Raw genomic sequence first — 16,909 nt, 5'->3', positions numbered from 1 at the left:
AAATCTCAAATATTTCACGCAGCAACATTTTTACTGATATGTCCCCCAAACCAAGGGACATAAAGGGAAGAATAAACAAATGGGATCTCATCAAAATAAAAAGCTTCTGCACAGCTAAAGAAAATAGTATTAAAATAAAAAGAGAACCAACTGTATGGGAAAACATATTTGCCAATGATACCTCAGACAAGGGTTTAATCTCCAAAATATATGAAGAACTTATACAACTCTACTCCAAGAAGACAAGCAACCCAATTAAAAAATGGGCAAAGGACTTGAACAGACACTTCTCCAAGGAGGACATACAGAGGATCCAGAGACATATGAAAAAATGCTCAGTATCGCTAGCTATCAGAGAGATGCAAATTAAAAGCACAATGAGATACCACTTCACACCAGTCAGAATGGCCATCATAAACAAAGCAACAAACAACAAGTGTTGGAGAGGTTGTGGAGAAAAAGGGACCCTAGTGCACCGTTGGTGAGATTGCAGACTGGTACAAACACTATGGAAAACAGTATGGAATTTCTCAGAAAACTAAAAATGGATCTGCCTTTTGACCCAGCAATTCCACTGCTAGGATTATATCCTAAGAACCCTGAAACACCAATCCAAAAGAACCTATGCACTCCAATGTTCATAGCAGCACAATTTACAATAGCCAAGTGTTGGAAGCAACCTAGGTGCCCATGAGTAAATGAATGGATCAAAAAACTATGGTACACTTACACAATGGAATTTTATACAGCAGAAAGAAAGAAGGAGCTTTTATCCTTTGTGACAGCATGGATGGAACCGGAAAGCATTATGCTAAGCGAAATAAGCTAGGCAGTGAAAGACAAATACCATATGATCTCACCTTTAACAGGAACCTAAACAACAAAACAAAGAAACAAGCAAAATATAACCAAAGACAGTGAAATAGAGGACAGGCTGACAGTGTCCAGAGGCAAGAGGGGAGGGAATTTCAGGGGAATTTCAGGGGAAAGGGGAAGGGTTTACAGGAACAAATATAAAGGACACATGGACAAAAACTAGGGGTGGGTGGAAATGGGAGGGAGGTGGGGAGGGTGGGTGGGTGGGCTGGGATGGGAGTAAAAGATAGAAAATTGTACTTGAACAACAATTAAAATAAAATTAAATATATATATATCACAAAAGTTATGGTTTAATCATCCACAATAATTAAATTAACATAGAAATATAATTTTATATTTTAAACTTCAGAACTTTCCCATATTCTTTAACCTCTCAAAGTCTCAGTTCCTTTTTTATACAGTATAAATTATTTGGACTAGTTCTGGGTTGGCTGATGTAGAAGGCAAGCAATAAGTTTTGATATTTTATTCATTCAACTCATGAAATATTTTATTGGCTGCCTATAATCAGCCATCAGTTGAATATGCAATGTAACAAAAAGGAGAAGAGTATTTGATCCAAGCAGTTGGGTATGATGAAAATAAGTATGCGATTATCTACTGTTTTATTAAAACTTAGTGGATTAAAAGAACATTCTTTGTTATTTCTCATGATCCTTTGAGTTGACTGAGCAAAGCTGTACTGTTACTGCATGGGGCAAAACCAGAACTAGGGTCAGGTGAGTGAAGTGTCTAGGGTATAGAACTTAAGGATGCACTTACCCTTGAGGTCCCTGAAACTTCACTATGAGAATATTCCCTTAACTTTTACACATAGGTGCCTCACTCACCTTGCCCTGTTTGACCCTGACCTTGAGTTGGGCTTTCTCTCATGTTCTTTCCATCAAATGGCAGCTGGGGCTGGAGTCATCTGAAGGTCCCATTGGACTGGACATCCGAGATGACTTCTTCACTCACATATCTGTTGCCTTCCTTAGTCACCTGTCTGTAAAAGTTGGGAGCTAACCAGGCTTCTCTTTCTCTCTCCATGTGTCTTCTCCTTGGCTTTCCTCATGGCAGTCTCAAGGTTGTCAGATTTCTTACATGGTGACTGGCTTCCCCAGAGCAATCATACTAAGAGGCCAGGTTGAAGCTTCAAGGCTTCTTGTGACCTAGCCTGGAAGCTACAGAATGCCAGTCATTGTCATTGTATTCTATTGGTCAAAGTCACTAAGACCTGTTTGACATTTAAGGAGAAGGAAATTAGACTCTGCCTGAGCAGACAGATCTGAGCAGCATGGATACAGCGTGGGGGAGGAAACTGATGCAGACCAGTTGTGGAGACTACCTACCACAGAAACACCAGGGAACAGACAGGCTTGGGGTAGGAAGTCAGAAGTGCTCTTGGGGCATTAAGTTTGCAATGCTCATTGGACAACCAAGGGAATATATATGCATGTAAATCAGAGGAAGACTGGAATAAAAAATATCAAAATCGGAGATGTAATTTAGAACCAAGGCACTGGATGGGATTACCTAAGGAGGTCAATTTAGTGAGAGAAAGAGCCACCAGGGAGTTCAGTGGGAAATAGCGGGGTGAAAAGCCAAATAAATAAGCACTTGGAAAAGAAGAGGTGATCATGCCCCATGGTGCCCAAAGGCCAGATAAGACAAAGGCTGAGAAGTGGCCATTTGGTCATTAGCACCCTTAGTGAGAAAAATGGCAGGGTGAAACTTGATTATAGTAAATTAAAGGGAGAACAGAAAAAGTGAGTAAAAATAACTTTTCCAAGTTTTCATAGAAATGGGATAATTGAGGGCTTGAGGTCTAAGAAGGTTTGTTTCTGTTCCAGGGAGGTGCAGATATTTTGTTTTAAGACAGTAGAAAGTATAGCCTATTACAGGTGGATGGGAATGAAAGCTATTGTAGAAGAGCTGAGGCAGCAGCAGAAGAAGCAATTGCAAATTTCAAGTCTAGATGAGCTGAGAGGTGACAAGACTGAGACAGGTGACCTGGATAGACAAGAGATGTTGCCTAGGGAAATAACGTTTGAATTAGAAATTTTGAATTAAAAAATTTTCAGGTGACATGGTTAACATGTTAATGACTAGGTGTAAGGTAAAATTACCAGTTGATAGTTGAATGTGAAAGAAGCCAAGGAGCTAAGAGGCCAAGGTTGTCATGAATGATAAGAGTAGTCTGGAGAGAAAAACAGCCAGCAAGTCAGATGCTAAAACCTTGAGGAAGAGCACATCTGAGAAAATTAAGCCTGAATGCCCAAAGGCATCTGTGGTGGCCCTGTACTACGTCAACAGAGCTGAGCTGGAACTATGTTTCTCAGAATTCTCCCCCTTGCATGGTTCCTTGTCAGTGTTGGCCACAAGGGAAATTTTGCACCCGATTTGGAGGAGGAAGTAAAGCAGCTGCAACATTACTGTTACCCTGTGAAGGAGGTGGAGGGCTTCAAGCATCATGACAGTGTGTACCAGTCCTTGCTGATCGAAAGTTCCCCTTGGTTGGAATGAGACAGCACCTGGACCTGAGCTTTCTCAGCTCACCCTCCAGCTCTCCTGCTTCAGCTCCTCCCAGCCCTAGACAAAGGGCACGTCAGCTTCATGGTGAATGGTACCAGCTTCTGGTGCAGGTCAACCCCTGTAGCATTGAGGACGGCAGTGATGAAGGAAATGCCAGTTCCAATTCACCTTCATGGGTTCCAGTTATCCCAGCTTTCCTTCTCAACTGCCTGTCTGGCCAACCCATAGTGAATTATGGCTCAATACCACACACAGAAGCAGCAGACTGCACTGCCTGCTGCCCCAACTACCACAGCTGTGGGAGGCTCCTTTCCATAAGAAATTCTCCATCTTACCCAAGGGCCATCCATGTTAACACAAATGGCAAGAGTTCCTTCTTTTTACAACTGAATACTATTCCATTGTGTGTGTGTATATATATAATATTTTATTTATTTTTGTCCATTGATGGGCACTTACATTATTTCCATGTTTTGGGCATTGTGAATAACGCTGCAATGCACATAACAGTGTAAATAGTTCTTCAAGATAGTAATTTCATCTTTTTGGATGCATACCCAGAAGTGGCATTGCTAAATGCTATGGTAGTTCTATATTAATTTTTTGAGAAACCTCCATCCTGTTTTACAGTAACTGTTCCTATTTACAGACCCACCCTCAGTACACCAGAGTTCCCTTTTTTCCATATTCTCGCCAGCATTTGTTATCTTTCTTTTATGACAGCCATTCTAACAGGTATATAGTGATCACTTCAGTGTGGTTTTGATTGGCATTTCCTTGGTGATTAAAGCTGTTAAACACCTTTTCATGTGTGTGTTAGCCACTGTATGCCTTCTTTGGAAAAATGTCTATTCAAGCCCTCTGTCCATTTTAAAATCAGATTACTTATTTATTTATTTATTGCTCTTCAGTTTTATGAGTTCCTTATATATTTTGGATATTAACCCCTCACCAGATATGTGGTTTGCAAATATTTTCTCTCCCATTCCATAGATTTCAGAGGGTTTTAGTTAGAGCAAGAATGTGAAGATCCAGCTCAGAAAGAGGTTGAAGATATGCAAGATTTTTTTTTCCTAAAAAGGTTTCTATTGCCTTTGGTCCACAGTTGGTATTTCACATTACCTCTTGTTCCCAGGGCTCATAGATAGGACTGGTCCCAGAGAGGGCCTCCTGGTGGGGGTCACTGTGCAGTACCCGGTGGAGGAGAAGGGACTAACATGGAAGTGTAGGGAGTCTGGCTTTGCCTCAACCACTCAGAACTCCATTGTCCTGTCTGGGCCTCAGTTTTCTCACTGGGCCCCTGGGAGGATTCAGGGGAAATCTAGTCCCTCGCAATGCCTAAAATATCTGGGGACTGTAGCCTGGCCCTTTCCCAGGGGACTTCCTTCCCCTTAATCTCCCCTCCACCATCCTCCCCCAGCCCATCTCTCCTCAAAAAATTACTTTTGCTTTGTTCAAACTCCCTGAAACTTCTGTGTGTCCAGAAACCACAAACTGATCAGCACAGAAAAGGGAAGAGGGGCAGAAGCAACCAGAAGCCATCTGGGGCCAGTTTCCCTCCCTGCACAGTTTCTTCTTCCTCCCACAGCTTTGCCCATAGTATGCTGGGAAATTACTACCTGGATGTGCCCTGGCACGACAGCCAGCCACCCCACAAGCATCTGGATCTGGCCATCACAGCCCCTCAGCCAGAACCACTTGAACACATAGAAAAACAAGATGAAGACACAGAGAACCTGGAGATTTTGCTGAGAACAGATAGAGATTCCAGGATGAAGTGAATTTGGGGAGGGAGTGGTGGGGTGGAAGGGGGATGGGTATTAAGTCAGTTTAAGGGATGTACATAGTAATATGGGGGTCGGTGTATGGGTGACAAGGGATGGCTTGGAGGTCTGGTGGCTAGCTATCAATGCAAACCTGGAATGTGAAGCAAGGTGATACCCAAGGTTTCTGGGACTCATGGGGCTCTCCTATCTCATCATATCGTCCTTCTTCCGCCTGTATCAGGCCCCTGATAGCCCTGCAGGTCTGAAACATTGAGATTGGGGTGCTGAGGTGTCCCTGAAGCACACAAAGCTCTCTGGAGTCCCTTAAATCTGAGAGCTGACAAATTTTACAAACAACAACAACCCCCGCTCCCCACAAAATGTGATTCTCTAGAGCAGTGGTTCCCAAGTTACAGAGAAGGAGTGGGACTTGTCCAAGCCCTTCTGGCATATAACACAACAACAAAAATCCAGAGCCTGGAAACTGGTTGTTTAGATGGCCACACAGTTGTAGCCTTTCTTTTCTTTCCTCCTTCTTCTTTTTTAAATATAGATTGATTGTGTGTATGTGTGTGTTTTGTGTGACTCAAGTCAGGGCAAAGAGGTCTGCTTTACCTCAGGTTCTTTTAAAGTTTATTTTGTTTTGTATTGTTTTGGGAATTGCAGAGGTGCAGCTCCCTAAGGCAGACCCCGCGTCTGAGGAATGCAGCTGCCTCTACAGGAACGGGAGGCTTTTTTGCAGCCTGTAAGTCTGATGTGGCCCTGTTCTCACTTTTGCCATTTCAAATCCACTTGGCCTCCGGGGAGAGGCGGACAGCCGAACTCTGAGCGCGCTGGAGCCCCGGCTCCTTCTGCTTCTGGAGAGGAGACTTAGCCTTAATTTTTGTGACAGATGGAGTTGATAGTCTCTCCACGGAAAGGGGAGGAAAAAAAGCGCCAGTTTTTGACAGGCCGCAGACACCCGGTGCCTCTGGTGGTCGAAGGCTGCGTTGCGCCGCAGTTAAGGTAGATCTCAAACTCCCGCGCCAGGAGGGCAGAGGTTGCTGTACCCTCGAGTGAGGGGTTGAAACAGGCACTTGAATAGAAACCTTGGATCGTACCAGTTATTCCCTTCCTCTCTGTTGTGACTGCGCCAGACGGTACTGATCAACATCTCTAGACTTTTAAGGCTATGATTATTTTTCATCGCCAGTCATGTTAGTAACATATTCCTAAAATATTAATTTAGTTGACTGGATTTGTGTTAACTGATAACGATGCCTGGCTCTAGGGTCATACCTGCCAGACTGGCAAATTTGAACGGGGTGCTGGGGTAGGGGGGTGTTGTAAATATTTCATTAATACCCCAAACCTCCCAACTAAAGTGTGCGCCTCTTCCTTGGGTGCAGTGTTGTTTTGTTGTTGTTGTTTTGTTTTGTTTTTAAAGTTTCGAAGTCCCACTATAAATTCTCTGATTACCCCCTCCCGCCTGTGATGAGCAGGATCCAAAGATGTGGAACTTGAAAAGCTCCAAATTCGGAGCCCAGTCGAAGGCACAGATGGAGTCCAGGCATAATTACTGCAACTACCAAAAACAAAAAAAAGTTTAAAAGAACCAAACAAAAAGGGCTGTGGCCCAGCCGGATGCAAACAGCTGCCCCTAAACCCAGCCCGCTGTGTAAGAGCGCGAGCTGGGGACTCCATATCCGAGCCTCCTTAAGAGTAGGAGGAGCTCCTGGGCCTCTGTCAGGCTTCTTAAGCCCTTCCTTTCAAGCCCTGAATGCCTGAATGTGAGCTGCCCACCAACCTCCCCGCCCTCCCCCACTCCGCAACCCCACTCCAGCGGCTCCGGGGAAAAAAAAGTTTCAACAACAACGGGCAGGACCAATAGCATCTCGAAAAGCCGGGAAAGGGGGCCGAGCAAAGGGCGAAAGAGTGGAGAAAGGAGAAAGCGGGCAGGCTCCGAGCGCGCGGGGCCGGGGCTCGGCGAGCCGGAGGAGCGTTGCTAATGTTTTTGTTTGTTTGCTTTTCCATGCATGCATAATGAGGGGGCACCGCGGCACCACGCGGGGGCTCCCGGCCCACTTTTGTATTTAAAGCCTCGCTGCTCGAGAGTCCGCAGCCGGGCTCAGCGGATCCGCTCCCCGGGCTCCTTGTCACCCGAGAAGCCGCCGGCGAGGGAAGCCCGGGAGCCGCTCTTCGGCTGCGCGGAGTTTCTTGTTCTCTCCGCGCCTCCCGGAAAGGGCTCCCAAGAGCTCGGCCGAGGCCGGGGTCGCCGCGGGCGGAGGGGGAGGGGACGCGGGCGGCCGGACCGCGGGAAGGCGGGCAGCGCTGGGAAGCGAGCCAGGAAGCGGCGTGATGCGAGAGCCCGCAGCGGCAGCGCCGCGGCGCTGAGCCGGGGAGGAAGGAGCCGCCGCGGACTCACAACGGATCTGCAGGCGCGGAGCAAAATGCACCCGCGGCGCTCCGCGGTCCTGCAGCGCCGCCGCGGCCCCGCGGCCCGCAGCCCACCGGGGCGGCAGTGAGCGCCTCCCGCCACAACCGGGGACCGACTGGAGGGGCTCTTTGCGGCTGTGCGTTTCTAGGAAGCCACGGCAGCCAGAGCCAGACCGACCTTCTGCAAGCAGCGGAGTACCAGCCAGCGGCGCGCATGGATTTATGAAAACACTCATGCAAGAAGTTGGCAGGACTGGGGCAAACTTTTCCACCGGCTCCGTGTACGCCGCTCCCCGCGCCTCCTTTCCTTTCCCCTCCTCGCCCGGCGGCCGCCGCTGCCCGCGATGGTGGCAGGGCTGCTGGGCGGCGGGGCCCGCGGGGGGACCGTGCCGGGCGCCTGGCTGTGCCTGATGGCGCTACTGCAGTTGCTAGGCTCGGCGCCGCGGGGCTCCGGGCTGGCGCACGGCCGCCGCCTCATCTGCTGGCAGGCGCTGCTCCAGTGCCAGGGGGAGCCGGAGTGCAGCTACGCCTACAACCAGTACGCGGAGGCGTGCGCGCCGGTACTGGCGCAGCGCGGCGGGAGCGACGCGCCCGGAGCTGCAGCCGCCTTCCCGGCCTCAGCCCCATCCTTTTCGTCGCGCTGGCGCTGTCCGAGCCACTGTATCTCGGCCCTTATTCAGCTCAACCACACGCGCCGCGGGCCCGCTCTGGAGGACTGTGACTGCGCGCAGGACGAGAACTGCAAGTCCACCAAGCGCGCCATTGAGCCTTGCCTGCCCCGGACCAGCGGCGGCGGCGCGGGCGGCCCGGGTGCGGGCGGGGTCATGGGTTGCACCGAAGCCCGCCGGCGCTGCGACCGCGACAGCCGCTGCAACCTGGCGCTCAACCGCTACCTGACTTACTGCGGCAAGCTCTTCAACGGGCTGCGCTGCACAGATGAGTGCCGCACTGTCATCGAGGACATGCTAGCTGTGCCCAAGGCAGCGCTGCTCAACGACTGTGTGTGCGACGGCCTTGAGCGGCCCATATGCGAATCGGTCAAAGAGAACATGGCTCGCCTGTGCTTCGGCGCCGAACTGGGTAACGGCCCCGGCAGCAGCGGCTCGGACGGGGGCCTGGACGACTACTACGACGAGGAGTACGACGACGAGCAGCGCGCCGGGGGCGCTGGCGGTGAGCAGCCGCTGGACGACGACGACGGCATCCCGCACCAGCCGCGCCCGGGTGGCGGCGCTGCTGCGGCGGGCGGCCACGGGGACCTGCCCTATGGGCCCGGGCGAAGGAGCAGCAACGGCAGTGGACGCTTGGCTCCCCGAGGCGCCTGGACCCCGTTCGCCTCCATCTTGCTGCTGCTGCTCCCGCAGCTGTTTTAGCTCTCGCGCCCTCCGACAGGGGCTTCGGGAGGGCCCGTCCCAGGGCACCTGTGTCTTAGGGACAGAGGGGATGGATGGGGATACTTGCCAAAACGTTTTCAAAGTTCACTCAACTTAGTCTCCCCGCCACAACTTTGGCACTTTGCTCGTCTCCTCTCCCGAGCATGACTTCTTGGACATCCTTCCCTGGCCCCTTTTCTGGCTCCAGAAACTCCCAGCACGTCTGCCTTGCAGAAACTAGCCTAGCTCAAGTTCTGGACGCCTGGTATGGAATGGGCGGCGGGGCGGGGTGGGGGCGAGCAGAAACGTAGTCCTGGACTCCAAAGAGGGTGCTGACCAGTGGGGCCTTAGCATTTTTCAAGGGACTGGGCTCGGAGCAAGGGGTTTGAAGGGAGGTTATATTTGCAAAAGAGGCTGTCAGTTTATGAGCATTTGGGGGGTTGCAGGGGAGCCGGTATCGACTTTTATTGTGGCCTGTGAGGACATTGCAGTCGTCAGTAATCAGAAAAGTCCCACTTACTGGTTCATTCGTTTATCAACCGGTTCGTTGGTTTTGGTACCAGCGCCCTGAATTCTCAGTTTGGGGTAGGAGTGAGAAGTTAGTATCCCTGAATTAGTTTTAGGTAACTTTGAGCCCTTGAGCTTAATTTCATTCTCACCACTCTGATCTCTTAGTACATTTCTTAGGATTAAGGGTCAAAAATGCTGGTCTAAAGAGTTGCTAGTGATACTGAAAATGCAAGTTTGTATTAAATGAGCTCTGCACTGCCATCTATGAAAGCCCCTTTATGATGTTTGTTTTGTTGTCGTTTCTGTTCTTTACATCAAGAAACTGTATGTACAAATATGCAGAGAACGTATATTGCTTCTGCTTCTATCAGGGTGCTAAACCCTGGTACTTCTTATATAAATTGTATTAAAACTGGGGTTTGTTACCAGTTGCTGTACTTTGTATATAGAATTTTTATAAATTGTATGCTTCAGAAATAATTTATTTTTTAAAAAAATTAAAAACTTTAAATCCACGTTCATATTACACCTTTTCTCCCTGAAATGTATAGAAACTGTCACCAGGGATCCAAACCCACAGTCCGCTGTAAAGTGTGCTCTGTCTAGAACAGCCTTGAAATGTACAGTGTATTTTATAGATTTGAAGTTAACATTCTTATTTTCAAGAGAATTTATGGACATTGTAGAAATGTATAAATGCATTTCCAAACTGCCTTAAACGTATTTTTATAGACATCTTTAAAAAAAAGTCTTATGTTTTAAGTAACTATGGCTTTGTGTATTTCTTTCATTCTTTTTTTTATTATTTGTTTTTATTAAAATGTGTACATCAGTAAAGAGTTTTAAATAATGAATATGGTGTAGTTGCTTTCCAGAGCTACATTGTGGTTAACCCAATAATGGGTGAGGAAGGAGGTGGAGGGGCCACTGGGAATCTATCAACCATCAACTGAAATTAAAATACAGTACAAGACAAGAAATGAGTGCTATTATTTATGCCTTTAATTTAATGAACAATTAGACATCTGTAAATGAGGCAGCTAACAAGATATAATTGATTGGTCTCCACTGGTTTTTATGTTGGTGAAGAGAAGTCACAAAATCATGTCTCTTACATAATTTGGGATAACCCAGACATCTCTACCATTTCCACTGGGACACCCCTTGGCCCCACCCCTTCTTCCAGGAGTGTCCTCAGTGGCTACTAGACATTCTCATGCCATCAAACATGCCAATAACATCTGTTACCAATAGGTCTTAGGAAACCTGTGAGACTCAATACTTCAAAGTCACTTTCACACTTTGGGTGAAAAAGTACAAAATTTTGTTACAAAACATTCAGGCGAGGGAAAGTAAACACACTGGGGAGAGGAACAATTACCAGAACTTGTAATATTGTTGTGAGGAGTTGTTTAGCAGTGGGCTGAAGGCTGGGTTCCTGCCAGAGCTACTGATCTACACTCAAACGCCCTTAGATAAATAATTACACTCTTAAGCTGTGTCGAGTGCTGATACACTTGACCTTGTAAATAGAAATGTTTGCAGTAGGAATAAACTCCGGCATTGGAAAATCTTTTAAACATTAACACAAAAGAGAGCGCTCTGTCCTCTGGGGATTTGAGTCTGAACTTCGCCAAGCTAGGCACTTGCAAGGGGGAAAAAAAGTTTATTTATCTTCTATTCCTGGTGTTTATTTAAAGCTTTTCATTTTAAACGCGGTGATTGGAAGGCAAGTCAGGAGTTTAAAAGTCACCACAAATAAACTTTGTCTGAGGGGTCCACAGATTAGCAAGATCTCGTGTCTCTTTATATGATATTAACATGTGCTGAGAAAACATAACCAGATTTCTCCGCTGCCTGAAGTAATTAACAAAGCTATGCCCCCTCCCAACTTCCTCCCACCCACTCCCACCCCCTACTTTCAAGGTTTCTTTTCCTTTAAGTGGCTCTTTTCCCAGCTTTTATAGAGGGCTTGTAGGTGCTTCTTGTTGCATCTAAAGCCAAGAGATTCATATGTGTGGAACATCAGAAAGGCTTAGTTGTAGTTTCGGAGAAGTCTAGGAGAGTGGTGTGTGGCTGGAACCGGGTCACCTGAATGGTTGAGTAAACATATTGTTAAAACAAAGCTGAAAGCTTTGTTTCTTTGGGAAATGAACAAAGGGTATTCCAAAAGACTTGTAAATGAAATCAGCTTTCTTTACAAAACGTCAAGTTAGCAACACTCCTGCGCTTGCCCTTAAATATATTTAAATTATCTCCATTTCATGTTATTTTAACACACTCGACTAAAAGTTAAGTCTTTGTCCCAGTAAAAGGCCCAGTTTTCTCCAGTAAGAAGTAAAAAGCATTAGCACTAGAAAAGGCCTGATAATTAACTGCCACAATAAACTCACGACTTGATTTTACAGGGTCCTGTCAAAAGCATCTGCCTGGAATAAATCAACACAGCTAGCTCTTGGGGAGAGAAGACATGAGGCTTTATGCTTTCTTCCTTGAAGAAAGTGAACATTGATCGGTGGTCCATTTCAATTTAAACAGTTCGACACTGGAGCCCAGGAGCCTCCCTTTGCCTCTGCAGACCCAGTGGATTCCAGAGCAGGTTGCTGAGCTGTTAGTACCTTCAGCTTTAGTTATGGGATTGTAGGCTGCCATCTGCTCCTAGGCAGAAAGGATTTTTACAGATGTTGACATCTGTAATATCTCATGCTCTCTGGGGAGCCTTTTGGAATTTTGGACATTTGAGATGGAGAATGCCTGGAAGTACCATTACTGAAAGAAAAAGTATCTCTGGCTTTTCCTGGGGATTCTCAAAAAGCACCACACTTCCCACAGAAATATTCTGGAGTGAGAGCAAGCAATTCCTTCTAAATTTCATGTAAAATCATGGGTCTTTGCAGTTGTCCTCCTTTTCCCAGTTAACGGGTTTGCCTTCTCAGTGACAGTTTATTTGTCTTTGAAGGCACTTCAGTGACAAATGTTTAAGGGAGTGGGGGACAATGGCGGAGAACAAGGAGGCAGTTCATTGAACTGACAGTGACCATACAGTAAATAGAAGGAAGTTCAGCCTTCACTGTTCACCCAAGCACATAGCAATGCTTTTGTATATGACCACAATGGACATAAGATCTCTTGTTTATTTTTAATAATATATAGCAATGTATGTGGGCAATGTTCATATGTAAAGGGGAAAAATGACTGGAGGGAACTAAATTCTTGTACTAAGTAGTAGGACCTCCCTTTGATTAGACAAGACCCCTACAAATGTCCAAAAGTAAGAAAGCGGCTCCTGACATCCACCTCCACAAACTAAAGGGGCCACCATGCTTTGACAGGTCTGGGGTGCACAGCAGCACTCCCAGTAGGGTTTGCATGGGGAAGACAAGACTCAGAACCAGCAGACTCTCCCCATAAGAATCAAGAGACACAGTATGGAATGGGAGTCCCTTCCTCACCACTCCCTGCACTCACACCCCACTTCATCCCAGCACCACTATGTAGTATAGATTAAAAAGAGGAGGAAAAGGCCATGAGAACTTTCAGAGTCATAAAACACCGCATTTGAAAATCTTTCTACTTTAAACTTTGGCTTTGCATTATTAGCCTACTTTGTGAGTTCAACTGTGGACATTCTCAAACATAACTTCATATAACCCTGTCAAACCTAGCAAAAGAAGAGCATGCATTATTTGTTTTTGACCTCTTATACCAAGGAACATCAGAAATACTTGTCAGTTGACCTGGTTTCTCCCAAAGCAAGGTTGTTGAGAAACCTCACGTTACAAATGCCTGGGTTGCCAGTGGGTCTCACAGCCTTGTGAGTCAAGTAAAGTTGGATGTTACTGTATTCCATATGAAGGCTTGCCTTCGCTGGACAGTTGAAAAGGTTCACCCTTGACTATCTGAATGACATAAGTAATGTGCTATTAGCATAAATACCTTCTAAGACATCCATTTAATCAATTTCTTAAATCACAGAATGATCTACTACAAAATAGTGGACTGTATACACTATATTTTGGCACAAAGATGGTCATTCTCCCACTAGTAACCAGGGGCTCTAAATAAATGATTTCAACAATGTTTTATTAAAGGACGACAAGAGCCCTCAAGCTGCATTAATCGGGGAGAAGTCGAGTGGCACTTTTGTTATGGAAATGTTAAGCACATAATAGCACTACAGAACAATGTGCAGCCACTTCATTCTTTCAGCCATGCTGACACCTCTTAAAGAGGAACTGCAGGGAAGGATGTGGGAAAGATTTGCTTTCCGAGGAAGCTTTCAGCTCATATTTTGGAGAGCTACCTCCAAACCATGTGTAATGTGCGTGCAATAGAAGCGAGAAGAGCTGCTGAGATGCACAGTGTTTTCATCCCTTATTTTGGGAGCTTGGGCTCCATAATAAAATCAAATGTCTACATTTTTTTTACATGGCATTTGTCAAAACCATATGTTGCTGATTTTGTAGTGCTATGAGCCCAATTTTATAATGTAGATCAAAGTTTCGGTTACTCTCAATGATATTGATACATACTACAAACAGCTTTGATGAGTTCTCTGTAAGCAAACGAAGTGAATGTTAAAGTCTACAAACAGGTGAATCCACACGCAATGTCATTAAGGGCATCTTCAATCTGTAACCAAAAAAAAAAAAAATATTTTGTTTCCAGACTTTATAAACACCTTTATGTTCTCTCATTACCAATATCTATTCTTATGATTTAATTTCTTTATTTAAATTTTATAAGTTCTATAGGACATTTGTGAGTTTGTAGATGCCAGAACGGAGAAATAGCTCACAACTAGATCCTACAGTATATCTTATCACTGGTCAGCTGTTTCTATGCACCAAGATAGGAGACATTTCAGCAGGTTTGAGACTCTTCTTGTAGACATCTGCTTTACGAAAATGCCAGTCCAGCCTTCAGTTGTAACCCCTTACCTCTCACTTAGGTATACCTATTTGGAGCATCCTTCTGTAGCAAACATTGGGGTAAGGTTTGTGACGACCAAAACTCATGTATGTAACCCTGAGCAGTTGACGGCATGAGGAAACGGACAAAAAGAGTCCATTTTGCTTCCACAGGCATTTGCTGAGGATCTACTCCGTGTGGCAGCCAATGTGAACTTCACTGTCCCGAGACAAGCTGGTAGTCAGGATGGGAGACACACAGACACTTTCAACAGCAAATGGCAAGCACAGAGAAGTAGAACTAGATGATTTAGCCCAATGTTGGCTTTAAGGAAAGCTTCTTGGAGAAGGCAACACTGAAGCTAGGTCTACAGACAGGAAGGGGAGCTAGCAAGGAAAAAGGTGGGGAAGGCATTTCCATCAGAGGAGCGGAGCGGCCTGTGTGTGACCATTCATTACCACCAAAGCATGAGGTAGGAAGTAACAAGGATGGGGTATGAAAGAAGGGTTAATACTGGGTCACAGACATCTGAATGTCATGCCAAGCATTGACTTTACCCTGCACAGTGTACATGACAAGAAACCTCTGGAATTCCTAGCTGAAAGCTTCAGAGGTTCACCTTCTTGAACAGATTTTTTGATGACTTTAAGGAGTGAAGATCAGAGACTAGAGAATAGTGAGGAGACTACTGCCAGGTCCAGTGGACAAAAGCAAGGGACTGAGCTAGAAGAGGAGCAGTGCGGGGAGAGAAGAAGACAGATTCACAACACTGTGATTGATCTTGAATGTGGAGTGTTCCAGGAGGCGGGACACTGATATGACTGCTGAGCTTCTGGCTCAGAAAACTGGATGGGTGGTATCAAATTCTGTCCCAGAAGAAGAAAGGTTGGAGGGCAAGTTATGTTTGAGAATATACAAAATATTCCATTGGTAATGCACTTCAGGAACCAACTCTGGGTCTAGCGTTCAAGGCAGATGACAAACTTGAGCAGTGATTACGTTTAAACCTCTCAGAGTGGCACACCCAAAGAGAGTGCAGGCAGGAAGAAGTGCAGTGGGCATAGGTGATATCCAGAAAAGGGATCGTAGAATATCAGAGGGATCTGAGCAGGAACAAAGAATAATAGAGTTTCTGGTCATGACACCTAAATATTAAAATGCTTAAGACACTACTATTATGATGAACTCTTAAAGAACAAGAAAAATTCACTAGATCTCTAAGAAAATACAAATGACCAAAATATTCTTCATTATAACAATAATAAATCATCATAATTAGAATCACAACTAACTCTAGAAAAATAAAAATTACCAAAATTATGCCATTGCATTCAAAGAATTGTGATAATGATAAGTAATGAAATTTGTTATATTTCTAGGAAAAATGTCATTGGAATCTTGACAGGAATTGCATTGAATCTATAGATTGCTTTGGGTAGTATGAATATTTTAATGATGTTAATTCTTCCTACCCATAAACAAGTTATGTGCTTCCACTTATTTGTATTTTCTTCCATTTCTTTCTTCAATGTCTTTAAATTTTCTGACAACAGGTCTTTTATGTTCTTAGTTAGGTTTATTCCTAGGTATTTTATTCTTTTCAAAGCAATTGTGAATGGGATTGTTTTCTTAATTTCCCTTTCTGTTAGTTCATTATTGCATATAAAAATGCAACTGATTTCTGGGTATTAACTTTGTATCCTGCTACTTTGCTGAGTTCATTTGTCAGTTCCAGTTTTTTGGTAGCATCTTTGAGGTTCTCTATGTACAGAATCATATCATCTGCAAATATTTCAAAACTTTATATGGAATCACAAAAGACTCCGCATAGCAACAGTGACCCTGAGAAAGGAGAACAAAGTTGGAGGAATCATGCTACCTAATACAAAATTATACTACAAAGCCATAGTAAACAAAACAGCCTGATACTGGCATAAAAATGGGCATATAGATCAATGGAACAGAACAGAGAGCACAGAAATAAACCCACAGCTTTATAATCAATTAATATTTGACAGAGGAAGCAAGCACATACAGTGGGCTAAAGACAGTTTATTCAATAAATAGTGTTGAGAGAACTGGACAAATATGTGCAGTAAAATGAAACTAGATCACCTTTTTACACCACACACAAGAATAAGTTCAAAATGGATCAAAGACTTAAAAATTAGACCTGAAACAATAAAAATCCTACAAGGAAACATAGGCAGCAAAATTTTGGACATTGTAGAAATTTTTTATGAGATATATCTCCCCAGGCAACGGAAACAGAAAAAATCAACAAATGGACTTCATCAAACTAAAGAGTTTTTGCACAACAAAGGAAACCATCAACAAAAGAAAAAGACAAGTCACAGAACGGGAGAACATATTCACTGATACATCTGATAAGGAGTTAATACTCAAAATTTATAAAGAACTTACAAAACTCAACACTAGAAAAAAAACCAACCCAATTAAAAAATGGGTAAAGGATCTGAATAGACATTTCTCTAAAGAGGACATACAGATGGCCAATGGACATGTGAAAAGAAGTTCAAT

At 44.9% G+C, this 16,909-nt stretch overlaps 1 protein-coding gene across 1 annotated transcript; it reads left to right on the top strand.

Annotated features, from left to right (window-relative positions):
* Positions 1-7,884: 7,884 nt before the first annotated feature.
* GAS1 (growth arrest specific 1) lies at positions 7,885-10,223 on the top strand. Its single transcript, XM_028514530.2, has one exon. It carries the CDS (start codon positions 7,919-7,921, stop codon positions 8,945-8,947), a length of 1,029 nt encoding a protein of 342 aa, XP_028370331.1. The 5' UTR covers positions 7,885-7,918; the 3' UTR covers positions 8,948-10,223.
* The last annotated feature ends 6,686 nt before the right edge of the window (positions 10,224-16,909 follow it).

The sequence above is a fragment of the Phyllostomus discolor genome, chromosome 3, assembly GCF_004126475.2.
Source record: "Phyllostomus discolor isolate MPI-MPIP mPhyDis1 chromosome 3, mPhyDis1.pri.v3, whole genome shotgun sequence".
Classification (NCBI taxonomy): domain Eukaryota; kingdom Metazoa; phylum Chordata; class Mammalia; order Chiroptera; family Phyllostomidae; genus Phyllostomus; species Phyllostomus discolor.
The sequence above is the reverse complement of the archived record's forward strand: the minus strand, read 5'-3'. Positions and strand labels throughout refer to the sequence as shown.